General features: G+C 41.9%; 1 protein-coding gene across 1 annotated transcript; it reads right to left on the bottom strand.

Moving 5' to 3' along the window:
• Positions 1-9,357: 9,357 nt before the first annotated feature.
• rprml (reprimo-like) lies at positions 9,358-9,693 on the bottom strand. Its single transcript, XM_041063166.1, has one exon. It carries the CDS (start codon positions 9,691-9,693, stop codon positions 9,358-9,360), a length of 336 nt encoding a protein of 111 aa, XP_040919100.1.
• Between the last annotated feature and the right edge of the window lie 4,569 nt (positions 9,694-14,262).

The following is a 14,262-nucleotide window of genomic DNA, read 5'->3' as shown; positions in this document are numbered from 1 at the left end:
CAGGTGATGACCAACTCTATGAGGGATGAGGAAACTAATAAACTATGTTTAATTGGCAAAGTGGCCTTAAGATAATTCTCATCCTGTTGTCCAGTGCAGCCCACACACCTCTCATCAACTCCTTTGGAGAAACAGATTGTTTTTTTTTTATAGAAACAAAAAGAAAGGAGAGAAAAGTACTGTGGAAATACCACCAAAGAAATCAAAATCGCATCCCAGTGTGAAGAGTTTATTGAAAAATCAAAGACAACTTCAACACCGTTAAGTTGGGATTTCAATATTATCTTTTGTTGTCTTTCTCTGGAATAATATTGTGATGATATGATCCTATCACATTTACATTTAAAGGAATGTGATTTAAACACTGAATCTGATTGATCATGATGTTGATTTCAGCCCTGCCATGAAGTAAAGAGAGGTCACGTAGGGTCACGATACAAACTCACTGTAAGTATCTATGGGATATTATTAGAACACTTCAGGAAGCACATATGCATAGATGATAAATGCCAAATATGAATGTGACCCTGGAGCTTCCTGACACTTAAATAGCTCTCTATAGGGACTGTGCTGCTGAGGTATGATTAAATTATTTGCACTTCTCAGTAATATTTAATCACAGTCACACACACACACACACACACACACACACACACACACACACACACACACACACACACACACACACACACACACACACACAGATATGTGTTGGTAAAAGGGCTAGCTCATTGCATTAGGGATCATTAATTCATACCCCAGGGGTGGTGAGGGAAGGCATTGCATCGAGACACCCAGCAGTTCTCTCTGCATCAAAGCTATAAAGGCATTAACCACATTAGCTGGATGCATTAAAAGCAAGCGCAGCATCACTGTTGCCTAGAACTTTTCTTTAAATGCTATCCTATTAGTGCGCTGGTGTTCTCTGGAATTGTTTGCCATCGCCATCGGTTGGCGGATGGTGACAGTAAGATGGCAAATTTGAAGTTAAGGCTCTTATCATTAGTTTATAAGTCTGAGTCGTCACACCCCACACCCCCACCCCCCCACCACACACAGACACACACACACACACACACACACACCCTCTTTTGCCCCCCACCCCCTGCGGCATCAGCTCAAGAACATGGCCATTACCTTTCCCCGTTCCTATGGCAACACCACCCTGCAGCCCTGGTGGTGGTGGTGGTAGCAGCGTGCGTATGTGTGTGTTCACAATCACGTGTGGATGTGTGTGCATGTGCATGCCATTTTTTTTTTTTTTTTGGGTTTAATGTCGTTGTCTTCCTCTCACTGTCTGTCACTGATAAATCTGCTCTGCTGCACACAGTTTCAAAAAAAGCCAAGTTTTTTGGAAACGAGCTCTCACGTGTTGCAGTCCAGTATGTGTTTGTGGGTTTGTAATAAGTTTCTGACTTGCGTTGTGATTCTTTCTGACTGAACCCCCGCAGCAGGTGATAAGTAGATCTCTGATTAGGACGACTGGACAGTCGGGTGGGGGGGGGGGGGGGGGGTCTGTGCTTTCTCATCAGGGGCCAACCAATGCCACCTCAGTCGCTTTGGGGAAGCAGAAGTTTGGAGCGTTCTCACGAGCAATGTTCTGTAATGGTGAATGAAAAACGAAGAGATGAAAAGAGATGATACTTAGAGACGACAAGAGCACAAGAGCGACATGACAGAGCTGAAATAGAGTGAAGGACGGGGTAGAGAGGGTGAATGTTATTCTCACTTTGGCAGTCCACTGTCTGGCATGTGGGGATGAAGTAGAAAGACAGCCAGAGAAGCAATGTGAGATAAGGCTTTGAATATATCTCCTCTCACTCCCCTCTCTTTTTTTTTTCTCCTCCCTAAGGAGCAGGGCTGACTGACAGACACTCCCCACCACCATCACCTCCTCCCACGGCTGTGGGTAAGCTTTGTATAGTGCCTACCACCATTTCGAGCCAATTAACACATCTCTGTGCGCACTCTGAGTTTATTAATACATAATAAACTAGTTAGCCACAGACACCAATTATCTTGCATTTGCCATTTAAATGTAAGTGGTCAGGGAGGCGTGTCGTAGGCGATGGGAAGGGTTTCTAATGATGCTGCAGCACAGTGCACCAGTTTATGGTCAATACAAATGATTTTCAGTGGAAATCAATGGGATGAGACACCCATCGTCTCCTTGAGAGGACGCGGCCATTAGAGGAAAGCATATTAATGCCGTTTGGCTCATACAGAATGAGCTCCCATTCAGTTGAATGTTTGCTTTTTGTTTATTGTGGGCTTGATTAGTCCCATGGCGATCGTCTCCATCTAAGGCGGCCGAGCTGGTGTCATTGTGTCTCGGCTCCCTCTCTCCAGCACTTGCCTCTGAATGCTGACTTAATCAGACACAACCTGTGCCAAGCCCCCTTCTTCTGTTTTGATCTGACATCCCCAGTGCCCAGCTGTCTTCCTTCGCTCGGACTGGATCCGTGCGTGTGTCCAGATGCAGAATTGACCCAGACTTGATCCTCGCCTAAATACAGAAACGGAGATGAAAGATGGTTTAGTGCAACGTATGACTCGCCATCCCTCACGAGAATTAGATTTAACCTTACTGCCGAAGGCCTGCACAGACAATGAGCCTTCCCAGTATTACGCTCCATCTAAAACTTTCCTTCGGGTTGGAGGCTCATTAGATAATTTAATTTAGAATGGTTTATGATTTCCTCAATGAGAGATTGGGCACATGGGAAACAGCATGTCATTCCCAATAACAGTGACTCACAGACTGATGTACCTGCTTCTTCTACTCTCAAGGCATAAAAGCAGCAGCGCAGAATCAGATTGTGGGGCCACCTGTGCTGCTAAAGATCCCACTACCACTGGCTTTCTCTCTGTTTGTTTCACTTTATTGCAGACATCTGTTCCTTGTGAATATGATTAAGCGCTTTCCACAAAACAGCACACGTGAGAGCTAAACCTGTGAATACTAAGCGTTCATTTGCATATATTGTTTGTAGTGACTCACACAAAATGAACTGGGGTTTGGATTTAAGAGACCCGCATTTTGGAAGTGTCAAACCACTACCTGCTTGAGATTGTGGTTACTATTTACACATGCTCTTCAAAGCACACAAATGAAACCACATTTGTAAAGAAGTGAATAAAAAAGGAGGGTAATTAATTTCTTTCAACTACAAGGCTTTTGTTGTTTCACTATTTTCACCTGCCAATTTTTTTTTCCTTTTATGTCCCAGAGCCACATTTCCTCTTATTTTTAAACCAGACAATGGGTTATTATCACAGTCAACTTCTTGTTGTTCTTTATTATCTCCTAATTTCACCCATGTGTTTGAATGAATTCAGTGGCCTTGCTGGTTCATAGTGTCTGAGAAAGACTTTTTTTTTTTTTTTTTGTTCTGAGAGTGCAGACAGATGAAAGGCATCAGGACAGAACGGGACAGAGCTGCTGGAGTGAGAACACACTGACATACTGACGAGCCGAGTTCAGGACCGAGGCTGGTAAAAAGTACAGTGACACATCATATCACCCAAAAAGTGAAGAGCGCCTTGGGGTAATAGCTGACAGCACAGTACTATTATGAAATCAACAGCAGTCACATTGGCAAATGATGCTCGCATTCAAGCTGAGAATATGTGCAGCATAGAAACACATTTGTGAGTGTGAAATGATGTAGGTGTATCATTTTGTGGACGGTTTGAAAATGTGTTAATTGAGTTAAGTGTTTGTATGTGTGTCTGTGATTGTGTGTGTGTGTTTGCGTGTGCGTTTGTATGTATGTGCGTAATCGCCAGCTTTTCAACTTCATGGTGTTGTGGGTAATGGAAAGAATGAGGCAATTTTGTTGTTTGTTGTTCATTTGCTTGCACATAATAGATTTATTTAAAATTTCATGAGTTTGAACGCAAGGACTATTGGTTCCCTGCTGAATTGGATGTGGCACAATTTGCCCGGGGTGATGTGGGAAAAAAAAAAAAAGAAAAGGTGTGTGTATGTTTGTCTGTATGTGTGTGTGTGCATTTGTGCATGGATGTCTGTGCGTTTACAGTGTTTTTAGTATTTTAAGGATTCCACCAGTTTTAATGGATCCAAGCCATTAGGGTGGAAGTGGGGATGGGGGGTGGGGCACAACGACGATAAAAATTTATAGTAATGCTTTAAGGAAATAGTGTATTTTAGAGAACATTGTGTTTTAGTGGCAACATAAGTGAAACAACTTTAACAGGCTGTCTTCAAGTGAAGCGAAGGCGAAATGTGCTGTAATGTGACACTTTTTGAAATGGTTTCAAAAAGTCACGTCACTTATTGTGTGTGTGTGTGTGTGTGTGTGTGTGTGTGTGTGTGCGTGTGTGTGTTTGTGTGCGTGTGTGTGTGTGCACATGAGTGGACCAAAGGGACAGAGAGAGAAAATAGAGTATTTACTTCCATTCACTCACCTGTGTGAGATATGAGATACTGTTACCATTCCTCAACCTCATTGCATGCATTGTTATTGCCTCCTCCTTTGAATATAACACATCCCATTAGAAACAGATTGAATGGGACTGAGAAAGGCCACTTCATTCTCGTGGGACCTGCGTCAGCATAGAAAACAGATCTTTTGTGTATCTTGCCCTCGCATCAAAAAATACTGAGGGAATTACAAATGCTCCACGGTGTCGCCTGCGCTGGCAAATCTGTATTGTGTCAAACTTTTCCAGTTGAAAAGCGAAGCACAACGAGAGACCTTCACCTTGATGCATTAGGTATTTTCACTCAAAGCCGAGCTTCCAGGGAGAGCAGTCTTAGTTGCTGAATGCCAGTGCTGGTTTAATCACCATTATTTCTGTCATGATTTCATGGCCAGCGTGCGGTTCATTATTTTCTGTGAGGTCTCCGTTGTAAAAGGTCAGCGGTGACGCTTCTTGACAAGTAAACGTACAGTAGCTCTGTGGAGAGAAGGGTTGAAGCACACATGCACAACTGCGCACATGTTGATTGGGGTGAAGGGTTAATATGTTAACATGTTGTTTCTGCACTGCCACTGCAACAATGCCTATTAATATCTTCTCTATGAGCTTATTATAATTAACTACCCCTCAACCTTTGCTGGTGCAGTCTTACTCATCATAATGATGGCTCCTTGTCAAGTGGTCCAGCTTGTGGGCCTGTAACAGTGCGTATCTTCCCTCTCAAAAGAATACACTATGATTATTACAGATCATTCAGTCGGTGAAGAGAAGCAACGCAACGGTGCATGTGTCCACGCCAGATTGTGGACACATGGATGGTGCTCCATGCTAACTCTTTAGCATATGCTCAGTGATAGTGGGCGACTCGTGGTGCCTCCGAAGTGAGAAAATTGGAACTTTAAGAGGATCTGAGGCAAGATGGTGAGTAATTTTATTGACATTAAGCCAAGTCAAGAGAAGAGAGTCTTGCATAAAAAAAAAAAAAAAAGTGACAAGACTTTGACACTGAAGGATCAAAGAAAAATGATGTATTTTGAAAACATCCTCTCATTTAAATCAGCTCATAAAGAAACAGGGACTTGTTAGTAACATTGTGGTCGTGATATTTGATTTTTAGTCCTGCAGTCTCCAGTGATGAACGTTCATTTGTCACAGTCTGCTCCTCAGTTCCTCTCAGCCCTCATGCTCCTACCTTCAGCTCCCTCAGACCTGCCTTTCTCTAGCTGTCCACCAGATGTCCTTAGTCTTTCCCTCCTCCTCTCATCACCTGACTGCCCCACCCATCCACACACACCTGTTCCCACTCCTCATCAGCTCTGCAGTCACTTGAGTCTCCCCAGCTGCACCTCATTCCTTAATCAGCCTTGCTCTGCTTATACCAGTCCACTTGCTTTGTTTGCTGTCAGGTGGTCTGCATGTGTCCTTGTGTCTTTTCCCGCGTGCCTGTTACTGGTGTTGTCTGGACCTGCCTGCCTGCTTGTTCATCCATCTGCCAGTAAGCCTGATTTTCTGCAGTTTACAGTTCCTTCACTGCACCTACCTACCTGCCTGTGTGTCAACACTTGGGTCCTCATTTCTCCAAAGCTCTACTGTGACACAACTGCAACTTTCAGTGCCAATGCTAACAATAGTTATATTTGTTTAGTGCAGTATAAAGTAAGGGTGTGATGGTTTTTAGCGTTTTTGCTTCAGCAGCCTGTTTAGTTAATGCAAAATAGTTGCCCCTGAACAGAATTTGAAAGTTGGCTGTTTCACATGCAAACCATGTTAATTCTTCATTATATAATGTAAATAGTCCATATGCAAAAAGTCACATAACATCTTGTATCTTGGCTACTGCACTGATTTACCAGTGATTCTGCAGTTTTAGTCTGAGCACAAAATGTTTTACTGCTTGTTTAAGGCTAAGAATCAATGTTGCCAGATTTGTTTACATGTCACTGTTTTGCTGCAGTGTTTGCTTGCGATGGAGTGAGTGACATTCCAACCTGTCTACTTTGTTTTCAGTTGACACAGATGTGGTGAGTGGTAGCAGCTGCTGTTGATGATGTTAATCATAGGTATTTCAGAGCTGTTATTTCTGGAAGGCAACCTAAAGCAGCTTCTATAGCTGTGTTGACCACGTCTGAGCTTGATGACATTTTTCTGGACATTTTTCTGTTGTTGTTGTTGTTGTTGTTGTTTTTTCTCTCCGATACTGTCACTGGCACATTAAGATGACATCCTACCTCCCTCCAAGCTGCGTTCTTCCTTTTAGTGTCACTTTAACTCACATTGAGAGGACATGGCAGTGACTGACTTACTATTACTGTCTTGCTAAACTGAGTTTCAGTGTAACAAGTTAAGAAAGGAACAGTTAACTATATTCTCCCTAAAAATAGCACACATGCTTCCTTGTTTCCAACAAGCTTTCACTGGTGCATGGTAACAATACCAGAACAAATTTATTTGTTTCCCGGAGGGTTACATTACAGACTCTGGAGGAACGGATGAGGTTTACAAAGAGACTAATAAATTATTTTAATAGCAGTTCTCTCCCCCAAAATGATTGTAATCGCTGCAATAAAGCCGAACCATCTGACCTCCTCTGTGTAAAATTGGATAGTTTATTTTTCAGTGAGTGAAAGCATAGAGCTGCTGTTAATTTAAATACTTTACTGCATAATGTCCTGCTTTAAAAGGAAATATGGCACCAAAGATTTAAATATTGAGCTCTGAAAAGATGAATAATTATTTACACTTTCCCGTTAATTGCGCTTTGCTCTGAAAACCAATTCACTTTATCTTTTGTTTTGTAGTGGTTACCATGTCAACACATTTAAATCCACAGTGTTTTTCATGTGTTTGCTTGACATGTTTCCAAAATAGACTGCAGAGTTGTTCTCAGCTGTTAAAGTCTATTTATCTAATGAGTTTTATTTATTCATGTTGTTTTTCTGAGATACTTTTGGTTGATGTCAGAATTTGCTGCTCTGTTGCTCATCAGTGTCCTATGTGTGCATGGTGAATGGGTACATGTGTGAATGCATGGCTGTGTTTGTAAGGATTCATCTACCCCATCTCTCCTAACAAGTACTGAAATAATAATGAGAACATTGGTTGCTTCTGAGTGGGGCATGTGAGAGAGGTGGAGGAGGGGGGTGTGGATAGAAATTGAGAAGAAACTGAGGAGAAATTGAACCAAAATGCTGAGCTGGATACAATCAAAACCTAATATCTCACACCTAGAATGAAACTTTCTGTGGATTTTTCTGTCTGTCTGAAATAGAATTAAAGTTTTTTTTTTCTTGAAAAAGGAAAGAGCTGTGTGCAATCTGCAGAAAGATATCATAAAGCTCAGTGACAGTTCATGAATGTCCTCTTTGTGTGAATCCTTCAAAAGCTGCATTGAGGCATCAAAGGTTTTCGCACTGCTGGCTTCGTCAGGTCTGTGCTCTCTTTTACACACTTTCTGATGGAACAAAAGAAGAAGAACATGAACTTCTCTGGATCCCATACTTAAACTCTCTGGGTGCAGTGGGGGATGCTGGGAAATGAAGTGATCAGGGTGAGCATGAATGTGTCCTGATTGCTCCTGGCCACTCTTCAGAGAGATCAGATTAAATGCTGCGAAGCTGAAATGAGCTCAGCCTGTTGTCCTCAAGACGGATAACTCAGCCTGGCCTCTCATAAAGCTGCAATAAATCCCAGGCAGCCTTTACTGAGTACTTCTCTATTAAGAGTGATTGTGCCATGTGAGCTTACAGATTTTTTTTGTCTTCATTTGAGGCTAGCACTATGTAAAATAACCTTTTCTGCATAATTTCTGTTTTTTTTTTTTTTTTTTTTTTTTTTAAATGTTAATCACTTTCAAAAATGTACCTACTACAGTGCATTAGCGGATTCACTTACTGCTTTCATCCTGTGCATAAATAATGATCAGATCTGAATACATGTCAAGGGAAAGATGGATCAAAGGAAAGTTCATAAATCTGATTTGATTAGTTTAAAATTCAAAGGTGAAAAAGACTGGCATAGATTTAAATAAATAACTGAGTTCTGAATGTAATGACATTAACTCCGTATCATAAGAAAAATATCTTTGCAAACACAATTTTCTAAAAACAGAAAAGTTGAAATGATATGTTAACAGATGACAGAGATTAATATGGTCATTTCATTGTTTTAATTGCGTGTTGCAATTTCAAGTTCAAAGTAGTTTTTTGTTTTTCGTTTTGTTTTTTTTCCTTCTTTTTTTTGGTACAAAATAATTCATGCAGCATCAGTGATTTCAAAAGTGCAAAACGGGTCCAAAAATCACTTTACATTTCAGTTAGCGAGCATGCCAAACAGGACCAGAATCACTCCATAAAGCTGTCACGGAGTCCGTTGAAAAACGTGCAAGATTTGAGTGTTAAGAGTGTATTTACAAAACGAGACCAAGAAAAATACTTTGTATAGAGAATACCCACATATCCATCAAGTCCACGAAGTACACTGGCAGACTTGGAACTATAAGAATTCACAATCATGCTTTTGACAGTTTTAAAAACATTCATTAACAATCGTTTCAAATTTACAACAAAGGAAAAATAATTGCACAAAAAATGAGGTAACAGCTTGTAAACATTTTGTCACTTTGTTCAATTTGGCAATATTCACTCAAAAGATTAAACAGATCGGCCCACGTGTAAACAACTGCCTGTCTTTTACGCACGAACTTTACGCACAAACATTGGTCGCTGGGCTACTTTCCTGTGGTCATATTCGGAAGGAAATGTGAAGTTTTTGCATATCTTTCCTCACTAGGTCACAGAAAGAGCTTCTTTGAAGTACATGCAGATGCAGGTCTTGACCTGCTGTTGGAAATGCGCACCAGATCCTCATACCGGATCTCCGCTCCAGTTCTCCGCTGTACCTGCTCTCCCTGTTCTAGCTCAGCCCGATCATGACCGTCTCCACGTCTTTGGAGGGTCTCCGGTCCTTCACCAGGAAGTTAATCATGCTTTCCGATTTGATCATCAGGTTGCACCCGAGGAAAAATATACCGAATACGACGGTGAGCGACAGAACGCACAGCACCGCGATTTGCACCACACGCATGACAAATAGCTTGCGCTCGTCTTGCAGCAGCACTAGGGACCCTCCGCCGTCGCCGGTCACCACGTTGTCGGTGCCATTGCCGGAGTACGTCGCCAGAGTTCCGGCGAGGGTCTGACTGCCGTTAAACAGCGCGCCTTGGGTAACATCGAAAAAGGAGACATTCATGTTTCCTTGCGGGTGGTCAGCAAATAGACAGGCGACTCCACTTGACAGGGACACAGTCTCACCACAAAACGCGGACTCCAAGCAAAACTTTGCGTCATGTGACTGTTCAGACTAAAAATAAGAGGAAACAAACGAAAAACAATTGGCTTTTAAAGTCCTGGTTTACAGGCAAACATCGAGTTTTGCACAGCTCCGATTCGTAATGATCACGTCCACATCACCGGTCTGTTTCCTGCAGTCAGAGAGGGTCGCATCAGGTGCAACCAAAAGTAAGTTTCTGCAACTCAAATTCCGCGTATTTCGTTACTTTCAGTGAGTCTTCTTAGACAGAGCGCAAGGTGCAGAACGTGTTTCCCCCTGGTGTAATAAGAGACAGTCCCGGTGCTCGCCTGCGAGCGCTTCTTTTGTGCCAAGTCTCTGGTGCGTTTTAAAGTGATGATGAGCTCCCCGTGGACCACACCACCACTCATCACCAGGGGAGGTAGTCAGGTGGCCGCAGACAATGTGCTGCTCCTCGTGTACAAACAGAGAAAGAAAGAGAGAGAGAGAGAAAAAAAATCTTAATTTGAAGTCGTAATATGTCATTCAGTCTAATTATTTCCTTTTTATTTTCTTTTAACAGTCACTGGAGCACACTCAGATCTGTTTATAATGCAAATTAAGAGTTTAGTATTAGGTGCATATTTTATTTCTCTAGATTTAGGAGGATATTTTTCCCTTTTTATCAGAAAGCAAGATGTTTCCTAAAAATCCTCCAACAAGTGAACGCATTTCAAACAAGTGGTACTTCCTGGTAGTCTGTTTATTCCAGAGTATTAGTTTTCAAGAAGGAATGAGGCTAAATGACTCGTAAACATGGATTTTTAAAAGCCTGCTCTTCTGAAACCCACTTAGAACTCATTTATGCACATCAATAATGCCTGAAAGCCTCACCAGTATTGATTCAGACATACATTAAGTTTAAAGGCTTCTCATGAAAGTGTTGCGAATCATTTAAAATCTGAAAATATTCAGTTCATTTAGAATCAATATGGGAAGCAGATTGTTATCTACGCTGAAAAACAATTAAAACTTTGAGAGGTATTTATAGAGTTTGAAGCCGGTTGCTGAGGAAACTGTCACTGTGACTTAGGCGCCTTGAGAGAGACCAAAATAGGCACAGCATGCTATAACTTAGAAATGAAGACATGAATTAATAAACTATGATTGAACCATTGCAAATATTTATCAGAAACATTGGGTCCCCTGCTTTCACCGCGCCTGCTGTTTCCTTTCCCAGGCAGAGGCTGAAATGAAACCCCCGAACAGCAGACAGCTCTGGTTTTATTGGACTGTGTTATTCAAATTATCACTTTGTCTTTCAAGTGTTGTGTGTAAATATTGCTGCTGCCCGGGACACCGGCTTACCAAGGTGGAAATGAAACCCCATCCAACCTGATCAGTGAGCCTCTGGAAAGCATTTTGTTGAAATGAACTGAAAATGGGAGTTTCAAATCGTTATTGGTTCTTAGTCCAAACACAGAGTATTCTTATATCTATGTGATGCTATATTTATTCTCCCTCATCACTCACCACCGTCCTCGTGCAAAATGTGAGGTTTACAGGCTGTGTTTGGGATTATTTTGCCTCTTAAGGATGGCAGGTAATTTGTCATATTCAAGCCCTACTTGTAATTTGAAATAACTCCAGTGATTTTTATTACTAGATTACGTCTAAAGACTCAAGCTGATTTCCATCCACATGCAAAACTCATTTGAAAATTCTGTCATATTTGCTGAATTGGGAATTGGTCTGTTTCACACAATTAGACATCAACACAGTTTTGTACTTGTTAGATGGCTTGAACGTTACCCAAGGGGCCATTTTGTGGTGCAGGAAAACGACGTGATGGATGTAATTTCTTTTCAGTTTGTGCTTTGAAATTGAAAACGTTTGAAATTTATGAAACTGTCTGTGCAGATTTCTACGAAGATGTGAGTGCTGCGAGGAACCTTGAAACGTCGGAAAAGAGGCAGTGTAACCAAATTAAAAACTATTAAAAAAATTTTCGGCTGACTGGACACCAATCTAATTACATAGCTAAAGGATTACAGCCGCTGTAATTGTTAACATCAAGCCATTATACCATATATAAACACTCAAATGTGTCTTTTCCTATTTTATCCTCATACCTTACTTGTACTTCTGTGGTTGAAGTGATGAACTTTGACAGGTTAATAAAAAAAACTGCCTCCGACATTGTGAAATGACTCCCTAAGACTTTTCAGTGGAGCCTTTCAGATTAATCTGCTGTTTGTCTAAAAACAAAGGCCATGAAATTCAATTTGGGATGCTCCTGATGTCTGGGTAAGCAGCTTTCAGCCACCAACTGACAAGCATGTGTACAAACAATGATTAGCTCCATCTACAAATACCTTTCATAAGGCTGGAGGGGGGTTTACTTTCAGATGATTCATTAATGGGAGATAACAGAGAAACAAGGACTATTTTTTGTGTACAACAAGATCAAATAATCTCATTAGCCTTTGGATTTAGTTGCTGCAAACTGATTGGCAGCATGTGAATCAATGCTGTGCAATTTGACTCTTCTATTATTCATTGCAGTGCGATTATGGAAAGTAGCTTGTACTCACACTTCATCTCTGTGTCAATATGTAAATCCTCAGCTACAGTTAAAACCTAACAATGCGTCTTTGTGGCTTGAAACTACAGAACTTAAGAAAAACTGATTGCAAAGTCACGGAGGAGGAAATCTCAATGAACATGTTGCTCTTTTGAAAATCTTTTGGAAACTTGACACGTCACCATTAAATGTCTTTCTAGAAGTTTTGCCCTTTGAAGGCTTCAGAAGCCGAAGAACCTGTTGCTGTTTTCTAACTTCAGACTCTTCTGCGCATCAGACTGAGGATTTGCTGTGAAGACGTCACATTTCATTGATGTGCCGGTCACTGGCGGAGATATGTTTCTAACTAGCGGTTATTGTTAATATAGATGTATATGAGGATATATTCATACGAGGATGCATATAGACATGAATGTGAGTGTCTGACTTGTTCCTAAGCAACAGTAGACCTGTGAGCCCAGTGACAGATGGTTGGTGAAGTTATTTTGGTTTAGAGGAGAAGGAGAGGGAGGGAGTGATGAGGTGCCTGGACGGAGGAGAGGGGGGGAAACGTTTCCACTTAACATGAGGGAATTGGCAGCCTAGCAACACAAACTAAGTGAAGACATCCCTAGCAACAAGGAGGTGGTGTCTGACCCCACCCACCTCCCCTCCATTCCTTACCCCCACATCGTTTTTTGTTCTCGGTGCCACCACAGGACCCGACGTGACTCAGGACTCAGAATGGACACTCCCTTTCAAGGTCCTTTACCCCAGAGTGAACAGACTTTCCTCACAACTTCCCTCTTTTCAATTAAGAGATTCCCCCCAAGATGCCACGTTATTAACTGATCAAAGCACAAACAGGACTGTGAGGAAGTCGCTGCGTCTCTGTGTGTGCTGCAAAATAAGCCTGTGTGCGCAGCTGAACGCCAGGAAACACCAGTGAGACGTTGCAAAAGTGTGTTTCAGATATTAAATATGAAAAAATCAAGTTTCACAGGATGCAAAGAAAGTGCCAGAAGCCATGTGATCTTAAAGGGTTTGCCGCCTTTGGAACTCTTAATCACACAGATGTAAATACAGTCATTAATTACACACTGATAGAGATTGCAGGGAAGCGGTGCCACAGCAGCGAGGTGCCCCACATCAACCCCACACACCAAGCAACCATCAGTCATTAAAGTTATTTTAAGGAGGTAATGACTTCATTGCTTTGATTTGCAGGGGGATATCAGACTCCCTGAGACTGTGTGTGCTGCACGTCCTGCAGCCTGTCCGTTTGAATGGCTGCTGAAAGTCTGTGTATTTCAGATACAGATTACAGAGCTCATGAATCCCACTGAAGGAACCCTGTCTCTGTCTCTGTCTCTACAGTGCAGACATCTCATGCACTCAGCAGCTATGCCCATTAACCTCATTTCCATTCAGACCCATCTCCGCATCACTGTAACGCAGGCTATGATCTGTCTTGTCTTCACTGTTCTTTAATTTGCCACGTTCATCCGGTTTGTCTCCAGCTTCTTTCTGTCCAGCTGTCTCTGTCATATTTAACAACAGGCTGCATTAGACTTAGTTCTGAAGTCTGGAGGTACTTCCCAAAAAAAAAAAAAAAATGCAGGACCTAGAAATGCCCTCTTGCACTCTTTCCATTTCTCCATCCTCCCATGTGTCCCTCGGTTGTATGTTTGTTTATTTATTTTATTTGTTTATTTTCAGTTTCTCTACACATAAACCGTTGTCCCCTGAGAGGGACTTTAAGCTGCGGGTCCAGAGGGAGCTACAGGAGGAGGAAGCGGATCAGATAGCAGAGCGTCACAACACACATATGCATTGTTCAACGTCGGTGACTCTGGGGCACATTTTATAAGCCAGCAAACCCCTCACCTGACAAAAACTCCAATCTCCTCACTTGACCCTCCCACCAGAGAAACCTGGCAAAGAAAGGAAGGATAAAGCCGGTTGTA

This window comes from Toxotes jaculatrix, chromosome 18 (assembly GCF_017976425.1).
Source record: "Toxotes jaculatrix isolate fToxJac2 chromosome 18, fToxJac2.pri, whole genome shotgun sequence".
Lineage (NCBI taxonomy): Eukaryota > Metazoa > Chordata > Actinopteri > Toxotidae > Toxotes > Toxotes jaculatrix.
Note: the sequence above shows the minus strand (reverse complement) of the source record. Positions and strands in the feature narration are given on the sequence as shown.